Source organism: Leptidea sinapis, chromosome 10, assembly GCF_905404315.1.
Source record: "Leptidea sinapis chromosome 10, ilLepSina1.1, whole genome shotgun sequence".
Classification (NCBI taxonomy): Eukaryota; Metazoa; Arthropoda; class Insecta; order Lepidoptera; family Pieridae; genus Leptidea; species Leptidea sinapis.
The window spans coordinates 93,175-115,015 of NC_066274.1; the positions used below are offsets into that span (position 1 = coordinate 93,175).

At 32.8% G+C, this 21,841-nt stretch overlaps 2 protein-coding genes and 2 long non-coding RNA genes across 5 annotated transcripts in view; 2 read left to right on the forward strand and 2 right to left on the reverse strand.

The window, feature by feature from the left end:
- Positions 1-1,707: 1,707 nt before the first annotated feature.
- On the reverse strand, positions 1,708-5,070 carry LOC126966563 (uncharacterized). Its single transcript, XR_007729752.1, has 3 exons — positions 4,466-5,070; positions 3,204-4,046; positions 1,708-2,041 (listed from the first exon to the last, which is right to left on the reverse strand). It is a non-coding gene; the product is annotated as an uncharacterized LOC126966563 (long non-coding RNA).
- Positions 5,071-5,174: 104 nt separating this feature from the next.
- LOC126966564 (uncharacterized) lies at positions 5,175-12,083 on the reverse strand. Of its 2 annotated transcripts, XR_007729754.1 has the most exons (4): positions 11,815-12,083; positions 10,018-10,202; positions 8,218-8,306; positions 5,175-5,491 (listed from the first exon to the last, which is right to left on the reverse strand). It is a non-coding gene; the product is annotated as an uncharacterized LOC126966564 (long non-coding RNA). The 2 variants fall into 2 exon arrangements; XR_007729753.1 differs by lacking the exons at positions 5,175-5,491; positions 8,218-8,306 and adding an exon at positions 8,329-9,313.
- A 653-nt stretch (positions 12,084-12,736) lies between these two features.
- LOC126966512 (rRNA methyltransferase 3, mitochondrial) lies at positions 12,737-18,225 on the forward strand. Its single transcript, XM_050810629.1, has 5 exons — positions 12,737-13,463; positions 13,591-13,838; positions 15,174-15,329; positions 15,678-15,969; positions 17,965-18,225. The coding sequence occupies exons 1-5, from the start codon at positions 13,048-13,050 to the stop codon at positions 18,131-18,133; spliced, it is 1,281 nt and encodes a 426-aa protein (XP_050666586.1). The 5' UTR covers positions 12,737-13,047; the 3' UTR covers positions 18,134-18,225.
- A 1,164-nt stretch (positions 18,226-19,389) lies between these two features.
- Positions 19,390-21,841, forward strand: part of LOC126966553 (troponin C-like) — a 208,543-nt gene continuing 206,091 nt past the window's right edge. Inside the window, exon 1 of the mRNA XM_050810689.1 lies at positions 19,390-19,399. The gene's annotated coding sequence lies outside the window, so the exon portion shown is untranslated. The remainder of the gene's footprint in view (positions 19,400-21,841) is intronic.

The window sequence follows — 21,841 nt, forward strand, 5'->3', positions numbered from 1 at the left end:
CTGAGGCTTGAAAGCTGTCCCTGAGAAACGGCAGCAAATTCAAAAATTTTGCTGCTGGTAACACTGGCTGTAAACTCTGTGTATGGTATCGGTTACCATCTACTGTCAATTTATTAGTTAAACATTTTTATTACCCGAAATACCATAATAATATTTAAGTTTCTTTTTATGGAAATGAATGAGTATGTATATATAAAAATCTCGTGTCGCGGTGTTTGTTACCAAAGTCCTCTGAAATGGCTGAACCGATGTGTATGAAATTTTGTGTGCATATCGAGAGTCTAAGAATGAGCCAACATTATTTTTACAGCTCAATTTATTTTTATTAATATGTGTAGTAATACAGCTTGTGATCCAAAAAATCCAAAATAATGTCAAGGCCTACATGACCTAAGGTATAATACATGACTTCGGTAACATCACACTGCCTCCTTCGCCCTTAGATTACGCAATACTCGAATAACATAAAAATCAGACATATAAAGCAATATAAAGGCAATAATATAAGAGTAGATTAAAATATTTTCTTATCTTCGATATGATTATATTAATGTCGTAAAATTAGGTAAGTACTATCAAAAATAATCATTATTCAATACCTACTCAGTTACTCGGGAGTATGCACACGATTACCGAAACTATACAAAACTTTTGGAAAAAATAAAATAGATTTCTTAAAAATACCTCTTATTCGCATACCACCAGACGCATCGTTATATGCATTAATGTATAACAAGAGACTTGATCCTGCAGACAAACTGTCCAAACAGTTTTGCGGGACTATGTTAGCTTTTAAGATTCTTTCTGTAAATGATTAATAGTATAGATAAATAATAAAATAAATCAGATACCTATACTATTTACCAATATAGCTAAATGTGGAGCTCCTCCGCTTTATACTATAGACTTGTTGCATATTTTTACTTTAATAGTAATAGTGAATAGTTCTTTATGGTTTAAAGTACGTTTAATATGTACATGTCGCAGTGGGAGGATTGGCAATTTTTTTTAGTACGAATATAGTATTTTTCGATTCATTACACATAACAATAGTATACAGGAACTTATTTAAAAAAATACGGGTTGCACTCAGGGAGTGCCGGTAGAAGTGAAAACTTGAACGTTATCGTTGTGCATTTTTGAATATTTTGGAATGGTTAGGGAATAATTTTGCACTAGCATTTATGTGGTTAAATTCAATATTCATTTATTGCGCTATCGTGCGAAAATATTTTAACAATTTATAATACATTAAAAATTAAAACTTCAAAACGAATACAATAATTTTACATTAAAAAGTGAATCTCTCAGAAGAATCAACTTTCATCCATAATTTCAACGACTGTCTCACAAATTTCCGATCAAGCCACGTGCCCTGACGCCACTTTAACATTTTATACCCATCTCAAGATAAGTGCTCAAATTTCGTAAACCTTCGTAACTATCATTACAATCTACCACTTTGTTTATCACAGAAAATATGTGCTCTGTATACTGATTAAATATAGTTGTTTCGACAACTATATTATATTTTTATTTTAGTAATTATACAGTATTGTTGGCAGAATTAATGTATAAATCACCTTGAAAGGCCTATAGACTTGTATCCCGTGCCACTAAAAAAATAAAAAAAAGATTACCTTGTATTGGAGCTGAAAGTAAGTACCTAATAAAAAAAAAGGGCGGGAAACTTAAGATCGGTCGCACGTAATTTTGATAATTTTTCATTTTATTTTTAAATTTCATGTAAATATTTAGATATTTTGATCAGATAAGTTGTAGTTTGTATATATTTTAGTAGTTAGTTTTTATTAAAGTGTTAATTTGTGTAAATTTCATCCTATTGGTAAGTCTTCTTTTCTTCACTTTTCAATGATATGATGGACCCCCCGGATGATCCTGGGGGGACAGCCCCTGATATAGGTCATGTAGTGACAATTTCTCATAATGACGAAGGTAGCACGATGGATACAGATGGTTCTGTGTCTCAGACATCTAGTGGCCGTAAAAGAGTGTCAGCTCGACCCAGAATATGCAGACACTGTAATAAAAGACGACGTTTTCGTCGTCTTTGGTGATAAGAAGGATATTAAGGAAAGTGATTGCAAATGTGTAGACATTAGTGATAAACAAATTCTTTCCAAAGTCGATTCCTGCAATAATTCTTCTATAGTAGTAGAGAACATACAAAAAAATAACACAGACACTCCACAACAGCCACAGCCCTGTTGCAAGGCTGTTATATAACTCATTAGATGCTGCTCCTTTTGTTGTACACATTCAGAAACAGTATTCATCTCCCGATGATAATGTTACTTTACATCCAGTTACATTTGGTCGTTTTCTCAAAAGAAATTCTATTAAAAATATTGTGAATGGAAGTTTAAAAAGGATAGGCCGGAATAGGTTATCTATTTCTTTTTCTAAGTACCAAGATGCAAATGACTTTGTTGAAAACAAAAATTTAGAAAATGAAAAATATAAGGCTTTTATTCCATCATTTTCTGTGAGTAGAATAGGAATAGTCAGAGGAGTACCAGCTGAGTGGTCTGAAGAGGAAATAAAAGATAATGTTTCTGTTCCTATTGGCTGTGGCCCAATCATAAAAATTAGGAGAATAAAACGAAAGATGATGATTGATGGACAAAACCATCTTAAATGTACTGAGTCTGTGGTATTTACTTTTGATGGACAGTTTTTGCCTAAACGAGTATATATGTGCTACACTTCTCTTACTGTGGACTTGTATATATATCCTACTATTCAATGCTACAATTGTTGTCGGTTTGGTCATGTGAAATCTCAATGCAGATCTAAACCACGATGTTTTAGATGTGGTCAAGGACATAGTGGTGATAACTGCTCTGTTCAAGATGATTTTATATCTTGTTGTTTATGTAAAGGTTCCCATATTGCAACTGATAAAAAATGTTTAGAATATGAAAGACAAAGAGCTATAAAGGAATCAATGGCTAAAAACTGTATTTCCTATTCAGAAGCTTCAAAGATACATCCAACTGTCTCTCGAATTTCATATGCAGATACATTACTCTCATCACCTAACATCACTCCTAATACTTTTTCAACCCAGCATCAACATTCAACACATAAAGCTATAAACAATACTTCATATAAAAAAAACTGTTTTTGTTAAACCAAAGCCTCCACCTACACTTAGCAAAGGATATGACAAATCTGCTCACCAAGAAATTTTAAGGGATTTTAATATTCCCCAACCCTCTAATGGATGTGCATTAATTAACAAAGTAAATGAAAATCCTTTGGAATCCTCAGTAATTGATTTAATTATTTCTCTTATAAAATCTCTTAGTCAATCGAATGAATTTTCACCGTCCAACGCTGCCATATTAGTTTCTGCAATTACTCAAATTTATAAACCAAATAATGGACAAAGTTCTTCAATGGAATTGTCAAAGCATCACTCCTAAAAAAAGTGATCTTATTTATTTATTAAATAAATTTAAACCTTATATCTGTGCTCTTCAAGAGACATGGTTGAAACCAGGATCTTTATTTAAGATTCGAGGTTATTCATGTCTCAGAGAAGATCGTGTGGATGGGCATGGCGGAGTAGCCATGCTTGTGAAACACCCTCTTTCCTTTTCTCTCTTCTCTATTCCTTCTCACAGTAATGATTTTTCTATTATTGCTGCTTTAGTTGAAAATATCTGTTATGTATCTATTTATATACCTCATCCTTCTTCTGCAATCTTAAATGAAATTAAAGATATTATTTCCATTCTTCCGAAGCCTTTTATGATCCTTGGTGATTTTAACTGTCGCCATGAATCCTGGGGTTACTTATCTTCTAATACTTATGGTAACACATTAATAGATATATTTGATTCAGTGAATTTGTGTATATTAAATGATGGTCGTCCTACACGACGTTCTCATCCTGACGAGGGCCCAAGTGCTCCAGATTTAACAGTCACTACACCTAATCTTGCTTCTTCTTTGTCCTGGGATCCATTACGATCTACTTTTGGTAGTGATCACTTCCCACTATTATTATCATTTCCAACCTCCAATAATAACAATAAAGTATTACATAAAACTTATTCTCCTCGTTTAAAATATAAGCTTAATGATGTTGATTGGGATTTATATAAAGATCTAATAAAAAACAAAATTATTACACTTCCAAAAATTAATCCAGGTACAGAATCTCAGTGCGCAGATTCTTTAGCAAGAATCTTTATTGAGGTTGCCAATGAGATATTTCCAAGTAAAAATAGCTCTTTGGGCTTTATTCCTTCTCCTCCTTGGTGGGATAACGAATGTACAGAGGCAGTAAAGAGAAGAAAATATGCTGAAATTACATACTGTCAATGCTCCACTGATGAGAATTTTGAAATTCTTACAAAGAGTATGTCAGAAACTTCAAAATTTCTAAAGAAAAAGAAATTTGATGGCTGGAAAAATTTCTGCTATTCAATATCACCTGATGTCAAACCATCTCTTGTATGGCAAAATATAAGAAGGTTTAGATCTGCATACAAAGATTCATCTCCAAAATCAATCCCTTTTCATTTAGTTAATAGCTTTTTAGATAAATTGGCTCCACCTTTCGTTCCTGAAGACTTAATAATTGGTTACCCTGTAATAAATATAAATAATGATAACTGTTTTGGTTTAAACAGTATATTTTCTCTCACTGAACTAAAAGGTGTATTGTCTCATGTTAAGGATTCTGCTCCTGGACTGGACGGTATTCCGTATTCCTTTATCTCTCATTTAGATGATGATGCTTTATTTTATTATTTATCTCTTATAAATTCCATAGTGACATCTGGTAACATCCCCTCCACGTGGAAACGTCAAGAAATAATTCCCGTACTGAAACCTAATAGGTGTTCTTCAGACCATTCTGCCTATCGCCCAATCGCACTTTCTTCTGTTTTGATGAAAATTACAGAACATCTTATAAAAAATCGTTTAGAATGGTTTGTTGAGCATAACGGTCTATTATGTGAATCCCAATTCGGTTTCAGACGTGGGAAAAGTACTATTGATAGCTTAAGTATATTCATTTCTGATATTCAATTATCATTTTCGAATAATAAATCAGTAATAGCTGCGTTCTTAGATATAAATTGTGCCTATGATAGTGTCGTTATAAGTATTTTAAAGAGTAAGCTTTTACAACTTAATATACCTCTGCTATTAACAAATTTTATGATAAACATGCTTTCCGAAAGATACATAATCCTGAAACCAGATGACAGGAAGTCAATTACTCGACTTGTTTCAAAGGGCCTCCCCCAGGGATCAGTACTTAGCCCAATATTGTATAATATTTATACACACGATTTAAAATCATCACTTAATTGTGTAAATGTTCTTCAGTATGCTGATGATCTATTAATTTACTGTCGTGATATTTCTATTGAAAAAGCTAGTTCTTCTATAACACAACCGCTGATAAATTTAAAAACTTGGTTGGACTTAAATGGCCTTGATCTATCACCTGAAAAAAGTACAATAGTTTTATTCACGAGATCAAGAACTCCTCCTCCTATTTCTATATTTTATGAGGGTTATCAGATTCCAGTTAAAGATAATGTTAAGTTTTTGGGAATTGTCTTAGATTCGAAACTAACTGGTATCCCACATTGTGATTACCTAAATGCTAAATGTGAGCGTACTCTTAATATTTTAAGATGTCTGTCAGGTGTTTGGTGGGGTGCGCACCCTTTTTGCATGAAATTGTTATATAATGCTCTTATAAGAAGTATATTAGATTATGGTACATTCTTGCTGGAGCCTGGTAGTGTTAAGGCATTTAAAAAACTAGATCTCATACAGTCCAAAGCTTTACGAGTAGTTTCTGGTGCTATGCGGTCAAGTCCTATCAATGCTCTTCAAGTAGAATGTGGTGATCCTCCACTACATCTACGTCGTCAATATTTAGCAGACAAATTTATATTCCGATCTTTTCAGTTTCTTAACCACTCTCTTTATAACAAACTTCAGAAACTTTCTCATTATATAGATTCATCTGCATATTGGTCAAATAAAAAACCACCTTGTCTAATCAATAGTTTTAAGAAATTTATCAACATAAAAGCTCCTATTCATCGATCCATTAATTATCCTCTTTTCAGTACTAGCTTTGAAGCATTAATGTTGCTTCCAGAAATTAATTTTAACTCAGATTTAAATAAGCACGATATTAGTACAAATTTTTCGTTTAGTCTTCTTAAAAATACTGTTTGGGTTGATTACCATCATATTTACACAGACGCGTCTAAACATTCCTCCTCGGATCCCGTTGGTGTAGGTGTCTATCACGCTCAATTTAAAATATCACAGAAAATTAAACTACCTCCGGAAACATCGGTGTTTACTGGGGAATGTTATGGTATTTTTAAGGCTATTGAATTTATTATTCTATTTAAACTTCCAAAAACAATAATTTTCTCTGATTCAAAAAGTGCCTTACAGTCTCTCAATAGGTTCCCATTTAAATCAAAAAACATTTCTTCTGTTGTCATAGAATTAAGAAATCTATTAAATAAATGCAATCACTTTGGTCTTTCTGTGTTGTTTGTATGGATCCCCAGCCATAGCGACATTCCTGGTAATATAAAAGCAGACCAACTAGCTAATGAAGCCGTGGTCGATGGCGACATTTTCCCTTATAAAGTTTTTGCCAGGATCTAGGTTATAGTTCACCTTCAGGATTGTTGGAATAGACTTTGGACTGAAACTGGTCAATCAAAAGGCAGGAAATATTTTAACCTTCAGCCACTTATTTCATTTAAACCATGGTTTTTCCGTGCCAAATGCAATAAGTTAATATGTTCTTCTATCATAAGAATGCGTTTGGGTCATGTTTGCACTCCTGTTCATCTTAATAGATTAGGCATTGTATCACTGACATGTGTGAATGTGAATCCGATAAATGTGATCTAGATCACATTTTCTTTTCATGTTCTCTATACGACCGCTCCTCATTCCTGAATGATCTAATATCTCTTAATGTCCACTTTCCTACCTGTATATCCTGTCTAATTATGTATCCATGTAAATTTTATAAAATATTGTCATCTTTCATTCATCAGAATCATATTAAAGTTTAAATATTTGTAATGTTGTGTAAGTAGCAAGTATATATGTATATTTATGAAATTTTTAATATCCTTTTTCTACTTATCTGATCCTTTCCCGTGTCCCGTATTATTTTTTAACTTAGTTTCCCAATCTTTTAATTTACGTTATTGGCAAAAAGTAAACGCTATTGCCAAAAGAAAAAAAAAAAAAGTACCTAATAATTTCAATCTTGGAAGCTGGAGCTATCAAGACTCAAGTGTCAACCTGTAAGTTTGGCTTGGTTCCCTTGCCTGCTCTCTCGAGCGAACGATAAAAAAAAATAAAGTGTCAGCTGAGAATTTTTGTATTATTTTTGGTATATTGAAAAAAAAAGCGCGGGAACTCTTGTTTGCTTAGGGCGGTCTTTTTAACTATAAAATTAAATATTTCTATTATATTGTATATAATCCTCATATTTTTGAAAAGTATATAAGTATTTGTATATTATGTTTATCATTTAATTTGTCGCGCTTATAAGTAATAGTCTATATATTTAGTGGTTTAGGTTTGTCCTAAGAGATGTCGAAAAGGCGGAAAAAACCAAGCCGGAACGAGATAAAGGTGAGTCTATTTTAGATTCCACCTCTGAAAGTAGCGAATACTCCGATTCGCGTACAGTTTTGGAAGACCACGAGGACTTTTATTTGCCATATAGGATGGCCGACTATTGTCGCCGATATCCGGAAAACGCAGGTGCCGGTCATGAATTTATAGTCTTCATAGAGAGTGTCACTGAACAGCCACTTGGTAGTCGTGACATGCTAACTCTTAGTAGCTACTTATCGCGCTTCATTAAAGGCATTCAATATCTTAAGAAACTCAACAAATATAAGATAGGAGTTGTGTTTGAACGACCCAATTTGGCTAATACATTCCTAGACAACACGACATTTTTAAGGGAACAAAATATTAAGGCGTCTATCCCAGCTGGTGCCACTGAATTGTCTGGAGTGATTTCCTCCGTACCAATTGATATGTCCAACAAAAAAAATTTCAAATCTTTGTCAAGTACAAAAAAAATATTTCTGTTCGGCGTATAATGAAAAAAAACAAATCCGATAGTGGTTTTATATTACAACCTACACAGGCAGTCATTATTACCTTTGCGTCATCTACTTCACTCCCAGATTACGTTCACTTAAAGATGTGGCGTCTACCAGTGTGCCATCTTGCAGTATCAGGTCAATGCCCTATAAAACAAAAAAAGATATCGGATAGTAAAAATAAAAGTAAAACACCATTATAAGATTTATTTAAACATCCAACAAACTTTCCATCACTCAAGAAGACAGAGAACACACAAGACATCATTAATTTAATTTTGTCCAATCCAGCAGCAATGAACCTAATCACAGAATCAATAATCAAAGTCATTACACTAAATAAAACACAGAATCAAAGCATTAGCTCACACGCAATTAGTTCAGCTATTAAAGATACCATACAAATTAAAAATAAAACGTCACATTCAACTGTCACAAACTTAACATAGTACAGTGGAATGCTCAAAGTCTGTTGAGTAACAGACTTGAGCTTCAAAACCTACTTTATGAGCAGGACATACACATAGCACTTATATCAGAAACTTGGCTTAAACCAAATATACAGTTTTCTATCAGAGGTTATACAATAATAAGAAATGATTGTGGTAATGATCACAATGGTGTAGCAATTTTTGTTAGAAATGGCATTTATTTTCAAAAGTTAGAAACATTTTCTGATAACTCCTTGCAAAATGTAGCAATCAAAATTAAATACAAACAAAAAGACATCTCAATTGTTAGCTTTTATAGTCCTGGCAACAGTGTACCTAACTTTGACAAATCTAAATTTAATAGACTATTGCATAGTATTCCAAAACCACTAATAATTGCTGGTGATTTTACTGCTCACCATACCATTTGAGGTTGTAATAGAACCAAATCTAGAGGTAGAGAGAGACATCATGGATGTAATGGACGTTAATGACTTAATGCTCTTAAATAATGATCAACCAACTACAGTGGATACTAATTCTTGGAGACCAAATGGACTAGATCTAACAATAGTATCATCTTCATTATTCCTGTGCTGTGAATGGCAAGTTGATCAGGACTCTTTGGGCAGCTATCACTTGCCTACAATCACAAAATTTTCCATGGTAGTGTCGGAAACTGAATCTTCTTCAATTCCATCCAACATTCCTCCACACAGTAATCTGAAAATAGTAAATTGGGACCAATATCAGAACTTAGTAAATGACTTGTTAAAACAATTTGAAATAAATAATTGTAATCTACAGATGTCTTACAATAACTTCTGTTCCATAATTCTTCGAGCGGTAGAAAATTCAGTACCTAAAACCAACTATCACTGTAACAATATTACCCATCTACCTGAAAGAAAGTGACAACTTCCCTGGTGGAATGGGAAATGTACTAAATTGGTAGAAGATTGCAAGCAGGCTTATCTGTTATTCAAATCAAATTGTAATATCCAAAACTACATTCATTTTAAGCAAGCTCAAGCAAAGAAAAAATGTATATTAAGACTTGAACGTCGTAAATCCTGGACAGATTTTTGCTCCACCATAAATAGGTTAACGCCAATGAAACAGATTTGGACATAAAATGAGGAAATTTAAGAACTTATATTCTAATAATAATTGTTTCTACAGATACAGTACCAAATTCTCTTCTAACTTAAATAAGTTTCTAAAAATATTAAATCTCCTATGCAACAACTCCACTATTCCAGAAGAATGGAAAACAGACTGTCTAATTCATATTTTAAAGCATGGGAAAGATTCTAGTTCAGCTGATTCATATCGTCCTATCACACTAAGCTCGTGTGTTGGTAAAATTTTTGAACAATTAATAAAACAGAGATTAATATTTTATATTGAAAGTAACAACCTCTTACCTAATAATCAATTTGGATTTCGATGCGGTTGTTCTGCTTGTGAGAGTCTACGGCATTTATGTCTTGACATCCATAGTGCCCAGATTGACAATAATATATTGGCTGGTGTTTTTTGGATGTTGTAGGAGCATTTAATAATGTTGATTTAGAACAATTATCATCCATTCTTCTATCCTTAAATGTCCCTGAAAAAATAGTTAGTTGGATATTCAATTTCTTGCATGGTCGTAAACTTTATGTTAGAGTCAATAACCAATTAATAGGTCCTCGATATTCATATAGAGGCGTATCACAGGGCGGAATTTTGAGTCTATTGCTCTTTATAATCTACATAAATCAAATAAATATTGTCTTGGGTAATAGAGTTTCTAACCTCCAATTTGCTGATGATCTAGTAGTGTATAGTTCAGGACTTAATTTATCAAATGTTGTGTTAGATCTTAATGTAGCACTCAAAAAATCGGAGCTTTATTTTCAATATCTTAGTCTTGAGGTCAGTATTGACAAAAGCAAAGTAGTAATATTTTCAAAGCATTCTATAAGAATAAGAGATGCAAAAATATATTATGGTACTCAGGAAATTTCAATAGATAATTCAATAAAGTTTTTAGGTGTTACCTTTTTAAGTAATTTTAGATGGCACAAATATGTCGAAATATTAGAAAATCGAGCATTAAAGGCCTGCAATATTCTGAAATCATTAGCTGGTACATATTGGGGTGCAGACCCATGCATCTTGCTAACACTATATAAGTCATTAGTCCGTAGCCATTTTGAGTATGCCTTCTTTTGTTATGGTGGAGTAATTACATTAGTGAATAAATTAGAAAAAATACAAAATAAATGCTTAAGGATCATAACAGGCGCTTTTAGGTCTACTCCTATTATATCATTACAAGTAGAATGTAATATTCCCCCACTAGCTCTTAGATTCAAATATCTACAAACAAAATTCTTTCTCAAATTAACTTCTATTAATAATCATCCACTCCTATTAAAGATAAAGGACTATATTAACCGAACTGACAATAATTCCTACTATCAAGTAGAAGGCATCTCTGATTTGTTACATTTTTCTTGTGATCATAATCTATTTTCTAGTATTCTTTGGCCATGTTATTTAAATTCTTATAATTCAAAATATACACCTATTAAAATTATTATTAATGAATCATTAAAATATAAGGAAGATGTATATAGTATGTTGTCAGAGTGGCAAAATTATAACCAACTTTATACTGATGGATCTAAAAGTAATACTGCTGTCTCTATCACAGTTTATGACATACAACTGCGGAGTGGGTTTGGTCATAGGTTAAATACCTTGGCTAGTATATACACAGCAGAATGTGCTGCCATATATGCTGCTCTAGAATATATTGGAGAACAGTCATATAATAATTGGATCGTTATAACAGATAGCATGAGTGTTTTAAAAGCTTTACAATATCCTAAATGTAATGTTACAACTAATTTCATCATTTACAATATTAGAGACAAACATAAATGCTTATCCCTAACAAAAGATATCGTTTTATTCTGGACTCCTTCACACATAGGCGTGGAAGGAAATGAACATGCTGATTATCTTGCTAAATCTATTGTGAATAGTAATCAGATACATACTGCTTTGAACATTCCCATACCACACACAGATGCACTGTCTCATTTTAAAGGTACATTCTTGCAAGACTCAGAATTATTGGCAACAAGTTGTTCAAACAAAGGGCAAATGGTTAGCCGACATTAAAAACGAAATCTCTCCTCCCTGATTTGTTAAAAAGAAAAAATACTTACACAGAAAATTTTACACCACAATTTGTCGGTTACGTCTGGGACATTCTCGTAGTGGTGCTCATTTATTTAGGATCGGTGTTTTAGATTCTCCAACTTGTCAATTCTGTAATTTATCCATCCAAACTCTTGATCACATTTTCTTTGACTGTCCCCAATATAATCTTCAAAGATTTACATTGATAGTCTGCCTCTTGGATATTTATAAGAATGCTGAAGACATCCCGCGCTCACTTCAGCAGTTATTGAAAACTTATGACTGCTTCGTGCCGCTTTACAAATTTATAGATTCAACGGTAGGCGAAATTTGAAAATACGGCTTGGCTTTTGACACAATACCTTACACAGACTTAAAACATATTCGTTCATAAATTATTATTGGACTTGTGTTTATAATGTATAAATGTAAATATTATATTTGTACTTATACCTTAAATTAGTTTCATATTATCTCATAATTATATTCAACTAATATTCATCATTATTACTTATAATTCATGTATAATATATTTCTTATAACGTATATGAGATTTATATTTTAGTATTATATCATAAAAGTTTATTATTAAAAATAAGGGGCTAAGCTTGATCTTCATTGGAACAAGAATATTATCAATAAAAGACTTGGCTTTGGCCTTTCATGCGAACCTATATGTATATGAAGAAAATGAAACATAAAGAAAACGAAATACTACTTTTATGTGAAATTGTACTACATATTTATGTTTGAAGATGAAGATGATATAAAGACTTAGCTTGACTTTGAACAAGCTGTGTAACGTGAAGAATAGAAAAATAAAAATGAAGACTTGGCTGTATGGGCTTTTGACCCCTTTGCCTGTCCAGATGGACGAACAGAACAAAAAAAAAATATTTTTGGTATTTTTATTTTTGTAGGTATCGTGTTTACTGTTTTCTATAAATATTCGCTATCGAATATACATAATTGGAAAAGCAAAATGGAAATAATGTAAGATGAAATGAGAACACTGGATTGGACTTTTTGTAAAACAAAATAGTGAAAATAATAAATACCAAAGAAATGAAAATACTAACGACAAGGCAGTAAGGCCCCTGGCTATAGCCTGTTCGAAAGAACGAATTAATATAAAAAAAAAAAAAAAAAGTGTTTACTGTTTAATAATTAATACATACTTAAGTAAAGTATTTACTTGTGTAAAACAGTAAATTACGAGTTGTTATACTAAAGAATATTGTTCTATCATCAATAATAATATGTCTTATAGGGTTAATTGTCTTATTAACCTTCTTAAAAGTTCTATTCCTGGTTCCACTACAATTAGGTTATATAGCCGATGGACGCACAGAAGACCCTCTAGGGTAATTTTGCCATTTGAAGAAAATCCTAAAGTATCATTAAAAAAAGAAAAAATAATAGACTTAGGTCAGCATAGAACAGAAGAAAAGAGTGCACCACTCAAAAGCGCTAAGCAAATTAATCAGGTCGATTTTGAATCTGGTAATGATAATCATAATAAGTCTTTACTTGATCCAGTAAAGGGGAAGGCAGTTAAAGCAAAAAAAGAAGAACTCTTAAAAAAACAAAAAATTTATCTTAGTCAAAAAAAAGTTTTTGATGATGATGGCAATATAATATATGAAAAACTTAAAGAAAATGATAGTAGAATCAGGTAAGAGAAAATATAATGTACTAGGTGCATTTATTATATTTTGCTTTGAATTTAATAAAATAATAATTATTGTTATTCACGAAATAAAAATATTTCGTGCGCAATGTAAGTTTTGATATAATTTCAGTTCTTTATTTGTAAAACTTAAATCTAAAAAAGAAAGACTACGGACTGGACAGATGCTTGTTGAAGGATGGCGATTAATAGTAGATGGCTTGGAAGCAAAATGTAAACTTCAATACATTATATTTAGTCAAATCAGTGATCTTAATAACTTGAGACCATTCTTACCCAAAACTGGAGTACAGATCTTTAAAATACCATACAAGGAGATAGAAATGTGGTCGGATGTTGTGACTTCACCTGGAATCTTGGGTTAGTTTGTTATTTATTAACTTTAACCTTCTGAAATCGGCAAAATCAGATAAGAAGACGTAGATTTTTCAGATATATCGAAACCGAGAGTGCCATACGGCACACTATTCACTCACCAAGTTCGGACTCCTATTTTGTTTACAAGATGGTTTATTTTGCATGGTCTTATAGCTTGTTTCAATAACTTTCAGATGTATTCACTCAAATCATCCTAATTATAAGCACTCTATTAATACACATAAAACAACATGCATTGACAAAACTCTGTGCCCACTCCGAAATCACGCCATTCTGAGGCATACCACCCGCAATCAGAGTTTCCCAGAACGGATTATTTGTGTACCCATTTTGTAAATGATTGTACAGGAGTGCCTGTTCTGTGATATGCCTTTGTTGTATTGTTAAGGTGACAAACATTGATCAGAAAAACCGTAAAAAAAAGGTTAAACATGCTAGTAGCAGATTTTGAATTTTATAGTGAAGTACTGGGTGCCTAAAAACAAGATTTTAATTTTAAAAAATTGGCAAGTTCTGATTTAAAAAAAATGCATGTAACTTGTTTGTATTTATTTCAATCTCAGCAATAAAAATATTAGACATTACATATAGTGAGATTTAGGCTAGTTGTGATATCTAGATGTTTGATGTGACATGTCATTCAGAGCAGGCCATTTCTTCTAAACTGACCATAATTTGTTGTCAAAGAGTTTTTTTAATGTAAGTAAGGGACAATATGAGCAGAACATTCAGCTGCTAGTAATTCATACACCGTGGGCAAATGAGACATAAGATGTTATGTCTCATTTGCTCAGCAATTTAACTAGCTATGGCACCCTTTAAACCGAAACACAATAATGCTTACACATTACTGCTTCACACCAAAAAAAAAGGTTCAATTGTGGTAACCATAATTTAACCGGCATCCTGTGCAAAGGAGCCTCCCACTGGTAAAGGTAAGTTTTGATCTGGGGGAGAAGAAGGCCAGTATTCAGTTCTTATAAAGTCCAGAAAATTGAACTCTAGCCAAGTTTGGGTAGATTGTGCATTAAGTAAGTCCATGGTTCTGGTTTTAAAATGTGTATCTTCAATCTTAGACCTCCTGATACATTTTGTCTAAAGTCTTCACTTCTTTTTCACAAAAACGTAGTGAAGAGGAACTTTGAAGATACTACCATCTACCACCAAACCATGACTAACACAAGATGATGACTGTGTTGCACTTTTCAAACACTTGTGAAGTTTATTCGAGCACACTTTGTCATAGTGCTCTTTAATTATGAATTTTTTATTGTTTTTATCTTATTGTAATCTTGAAATTTTGTTTTGTTTTTGTAGGTGTTTTTGAAAGGCCTACAGCAGAGAATATAAGGAGGCTTTCGAAGCCACTGCCATTACAGTTTATTTGTGACAATATAAGAGTGCCAGGAAATCTCGGTGCCATCCTAAGAGCTGCAGTTGGTGTGGGATGTGAAAAAGTGCTCTTAACAAAAGGTCGTTATTTTAGTTTTGTTATACAACTTAAAGTTACAGGTTATTAAGATTGATTGTCGATCACAATTCTTAAGTTATATTTTATAAATAGTTTTAAGGAAAGGTAATCATTATTCAAATAGAACATTCCATACAAGACCAAATGAGGTCATACAAAGACCTTTCAAAATATATACAGATTAAAGTTTATGTTTTGAATGTGATATAAAACATATCACTATACTGTGAAAACAATTCATAAACACCACATGCCATTACGTAAGCCTCTCTGTTTACCCCCTCTTATATAATAAAGTAATTATTAACCCAGAATACTGTGATTGTGATTGCTTTAATCATTAATTTCAGGTTGTGTAGACCTTTGGGACCCAAAAGTTGTGAGAAGTGCAGCAGGAGCACACTTCAGACAGCCAATTCACACATCAATCGACTGGGAAGAAATGTTAAACTTTTTACCTAAAGAAACATCTGTATTCATAGCCGATAGTAATATTCACATGGATATGAAAGAAGGAACCAATGTTACTCTTGACTCCCAAATACCTGTTGTGCCATATTATGGTGTTGATTTTACGGACTTAAAACATATGACAGTCGTATTGGGCGGTGAAACGGAAGGCATCAGTGTCGATACTTACAGGTATATGTCTATTCACTTCAATTAGTATTTACTAGCTGCCCGGACAGAGATGTTCTGTCAAAAGTTAATAATAAAAATTAAATAAATATAATGTAATTTCCGAGTGATCCCATTATTTTTATCTCAACAATAAAGGACAATAATATACAAAAATAAGTTACGCACACTGCAATATTTTATAAGTTTGATGATACTCATTCTAATGCTTTTCTGGCCGGTACCGCTGTAACCGCTATGTCCCTGCATTTTAAATCTGTAATTTATTCGAAAATATTCATTGAAATTGCATACTGTGAACACATTAAATGAATAAATTATTTAAGGTAATTGGATAAGATATATTAAATAAATTGGTTATTGTGCGTGATCCCTAAGGGATCTTTACTTTTACAAATTACAATACTGTGATACATTATTTTGATTTATCTCGTAGGATTGAGACAGCTGCAGCAATGTTAGCGCAAAAAAATATGTTTATTGACGAAATCATATTAGAAATACATATAAACCTTGCTCCTGAATCACTCTATCTATTCAATAAGCCGCATCAAATTATATTGCGTAGTTTTAAAGACACAAATGAAATTTGAAAAAAAAAATTTTATGAACGATGCGGGATTCGAACCCACGACCTCCAACGTTCCGTGCCGGTGCTCTAACCACCTGAGCTAACCGTCCGAGTACCGCCTCGTTATAAAATTCTGTTTGCTTTGTTCATGGGTTCATGTTCGTGGGTTCGAATCCCGCATCGTTCAGCGGGAAGCGACTTTGTTTTATGCTTTGTAGTGAATCTGAACTGTAAGGCTTTATACACTTACGGCCAATATTTAGTCTATCTCTTACTTGAGATAAAAATAGTAACTATCGTTGACTTTTCTGTCCCAATAAACTTATCGACGGTAACTCACCTTATCCGTACACGGTGTCTGTCAATGAGACGACGTATAGCTTACCAGCGATAGAAGTTTGTATGGAAACGGCAATTCACGCGTCCCAATATAAGGCGATAAAAATCGGGTATATTGGGACAGCTATAGATTATTTACAGCTAATTACTGACAGTGGAAGGTAGTAATTTAACTGTATCTGTAGATAGTATATTGGGAACGGCCGTAAGAAACTTCTGGCACAGCTATCACATAAGATCAATTACCATTTGCATTTTTTTATGAAATTGACGAGACGAGCAAGACATGCAGCTGATGATTAAAAGAGTGGCAATAACTACTTACCAGTGGAAGGCTCCTTTGCACAGGAAGCCGGCTAGATTATGGGTACCACAACGGCGACTATTTCTGCCGTGAAGCAGTAATGTGTAAACATTACTGTGTTTCGGTCTGAAGGGCGCCGTATCTAGTGAAATTACTGGGCAAATGAGACTTAACACCTTATGTCTCAAGGTGACGAGTGCAATTGTAGTGCCGCTCACAATTTTAGAGTCTTTCAAGAATCCTGAGCGGCTATTACCATCAGCTGAACGTCCTACTCATCTCGTCCCTTATTTTCATTTAAAAAAAAATGAGTTTCTTGCCACTTAATGCTCAACCTTTTCTGAAGTGGTAGATGTACAAAGAAAAGAAAACTTTTGACATTCATAATTGTCACTTGCTTGACCTACATAAATAAAGTGATTTTGATTTGATGGTAAGCGACACACTTGTAGTCGTCCTACTGATGGTACTACCAGAACTGCATTCTTGTTTCTCCGTTCTATTAAGACTAAGTGGTCTTCTTCCGTTCTTTGTGCAACAATAATTTTTTCGGAGAGTGAAATTCAATTTAATAAAGTGTTAATGTAAACAGCCTGTTAATTTTAAGTGAAATCTCTTACTTCTGGGATTAAATATACAAATTGAGAGTTGTACAAGATACATCAACATTTACTATCGATGCGTCATTCGGACGGTAGGCTCAGTTGGTAAGAGTGCTCGGATGGAACCCGAGAGGCAAGGCTTCGAGTCCCGCATCTACCATAAATTTGTATTACATTTACAGATTAGCAGCCTCACGGAATGGTATCAGGCTTAATATACCATTACAAAAAGGTGTTGACAGCTTGAACACAGGTATGGCGGCTGCTGTCATTGGCTTTGAAATAAGAAAACAGCTTGTACTTAGTTGGGCGAAAGCAAAAGCTGAGAGAGATATCGGCCAAGTTACATAGAATTTTAGCCATTTTCACTGTAGAAATGTAACTTTTGTATGAACGGACTGTAATATTATAAAAAAAAATAAAGTCTAGTTATTTACAAAAAATGGTCTTGTTATTTATGTAAATGATCGCATTTACCTAACGGCAAAAAATGTTAAATATATAAATAATATTGCACCAGCCCAAGTTCCGTGCTAATGGGAAAACTTATTGTTCCTCCTTCGAGATATAGCATATATTCTTCCCTAGGGAGAGCGAGATTGACTTTTATGTCTACACTTTCATATAATAAACTTATGTTGCTAACAAGAGGCGCGGGAGCTGTGCCGCCATGTTTAATTTTAATTTTTGGAATTATATTTTCATTTAGGGATTTAAAGGCACTATAAAAGAGGTTGCAGGATGGACCTTAACTCACTCGATCTGAAAATAAGTACCTAGTTTTGCTGCCGAGATCGACACTAGTTTTCATCACTCATGAGACATTAAGTAAGTGCAACATGGAAATAGGAATACCAGTATACAGCCGCGAGCAAAAGTTTGAAATCACTTACCTTTCAAAAACAATTCAATTCAATTCAAATTAAATTCATGTAATTTGGTTCCGCGCGATCTTGCTTACTAAATAAATTTTTAATTATTATTAAAATGACATCATTTTAAAATCAATACCTCCAAGAAGTCAGTATCGCCACATTGAACTGGCCAGCGCTCAGACCTGACTTGAATCTCATTAAGCACGTGTGGGATGAACTGAAGAGGAAGGTTCGTTCCAGAACTCCTGCTCCTTCATGTCTGAATGAGCTGAACTCAGCGTTGATTGAGGAGTGGGAAGGTATCCCGCAAGAATCAATTCAGAAGCTGATCAGGTCTATGAAGAATCGTCTTCCAGCAGTTATTAAGGCGAGTGGAAGGACCACAAAGTACTGATACTTAATTTTAAGGCTAAACAAAATTTTCATTTATTAATTTTTGTTGTTTTATTCATTCATTTTTTTTTCATATTTCCTAGTTTTCCTACCTCCTTCACTTAATCCGTGATAGCTCCTTAACTACTGGCTCGATTTGAATGAATTTGGTATCGAGCGCGCCAGCGAGCCACTGTAAACATTGACTCCGTATTTATTGTATATTAAAAATCAAATAACATAAATTTCTCAATTAAAAACAAGTGCAGTGAAATAATACATACGCGACTAACAACATATATTGTGGACAAAGCTTTAAAATCAGTGAATAAACATATAAACACTCCTATCGTGTTGGTGTCTCCGATCTCCGAGTAAAGAAAAGTTTGTAAAAATTTTAATGAAATAAATCTGTGTTACCTTGATTTTTAAAGTACTCCGTGCTTCAACAATAAACGTTATCACAAATACATTACGAGTGATTCTAACACTAAATATTGAATAAATGCAACAACACACGATTTCGACGTTCACATACATTATTTTGGATTGGCTGTGTGACAATAGTGAGAGTATTATATTTTGATTATTTATACGTGTATTTGAACGAATTATCACCGATATGTATTTTGCATAAACCACTTTAGCACGAAACTAACACTCACGAGGTTTAATACTTAACTAAATTTAGCTTTGGTTTTGTGATAATAAATAAAGTGAATTCATGAAGGTAGTTCTAAATTGTATAAACAGTAATTATGGAAAAAGAATACATCACTTTACGCAAACGGAAACAGAATCAGAGTATGGATGACCTTTACTTAGAAACATCACCTAGCACTAGTGAAGACATTAAAAGCTTACCGGACCTGTCTACAATATATTGCGAATTAGATGATTTCAAAGAAAAAATTCTCACGTTGCAATGTTTATTAGACAAGGCAAATAGAGAAATAGAAGAATTAATTTTAGAAAACAATTTCTTAAAGAAGACAATTAGTGAACTGGAAAGAAAAATAACTACTTTGAATATATACACCGACCAAAATAGCACTAATAAGAAATTCAAAAAGTTCTCATCAGTTAGAACTTTAAAAGCTAAACGTAGGATTGATTTTGATATTGTAAATCCCTATGATAATCATCTCAAGCCTAAAAAAAGTGTGTCGACATCCATGCAACATGAGGAAAATAAACCCAAAAAGAAAAAACGTTTATTTATCTTTGGAGGTAAACAATGTGTGGGTATAGCTTCTCGACTCTCCACGTTTAATTTGACTTCAAAATATGAAATCTCAGCAGAAACGAAACAAAACCTTCAGCCAGTACAGAAAATATAATCGAATCGTGTTTCAAAATAAAAACTTGCCAAACGGACCAATTCATTCTTAGTTTAGGCGAACACGATAGAAATCCGTTCGTATTTATGTCTGAGACTGCTGCCCTCCTACGCTACCTAAAAGGTACTGATATTATAATATTGAATATTGTGAAAAATCCTCATCATAACGAAATTCTTATTAATAACTATTTAAAACAAATATGTCAACAATATCCAAATTGTAAATATTTGAATTCAAATGTAAATTATACTGGATACTATAATGCTAAAAATAATTATATTAATAAAGTTTGCAACAACATCAACAACGAATTAGAAAGTCAGCATTATAAACAGGAATTTTTGGTATGCAAGGATTGGTTAAATAAACTAAAATACAAAAATAGAAGCGTTAGAAACCAAAAAGAAATGTCTACACAAGTTGATAAAACGATATTGTCAGTTAAAAACTATTGTAATAAAGCGACTCAAACAATTAATCTAGAAAATAATACACAAGCTAATTTTTTTCGACCATACACCATGTAAGGAAATGTATCTCTTGCACCAAAACATTGCTGGTGTTTTAAATAAGCTAGAATGGATTGAGCTAGCGTTGTCTGAAATAGAAGTAGATATAAGTATCATTTGTCTTACTGAAACTTTTATAAAAAGGGGAGAAGAATCTAATCTCATACTGCAAAATTATGATGTCGTTTCGACGTTTTGTAGATTGAATGAAAGACGAGGAGGTAGTTGTATTTTATTGGAGAAATCTCTAGATTATAAGATTCTCGATCAGTGTACTGAATACTCAACCGAAAAAATATTTGAATGTTGTGCTGTTGAAGTAAGAGCGATAAATTGCTACATTGTTTGTATATACAGGACATCAAACTCAAATATTACTTTATTTTTTGAAAAATTAGAACTACTTCTCCATAAATTAACCATCAATAATAATAAAAAGATTATATTAGCCGGAGACTTTAACATTGATATATTAAAAGAAAATCAGATATCAAAATTATTTCAAAATCTATTAAGTAATTGTTATATTAATATAAATATAACCGAACCAACTCGACAACAAGCATGCCTAGATATAATAGCGACAAATATTCCTACAGCGGAAGGCAAAGTAATTAAACTTTTTCTATCGGATCATGAATCATGCCAACTAGTAAGTTTACCGAAAATATTTATAAATAAACCGAAAAATTGGTCTATAAAAATTAGGGATTATTGTCAAGAGAATATACATAAATTTAATATGTACTTACAATCTCTAAATTGGATCGATGTATTAAATGAGTCAAATGCCAATACAGCCTTCAAAAATTTTCATGATTTTTTCTGCCTGTTATACGATCTTTGCTTTCCCATATATAATAAGAAAATGTCCAATTATGTTGGCAATAATAAATGGATATCAAAAGGTATTAAGGTAGCTTGTATTAAGAAAAGACAGTTGAGATTTAATCACTACAA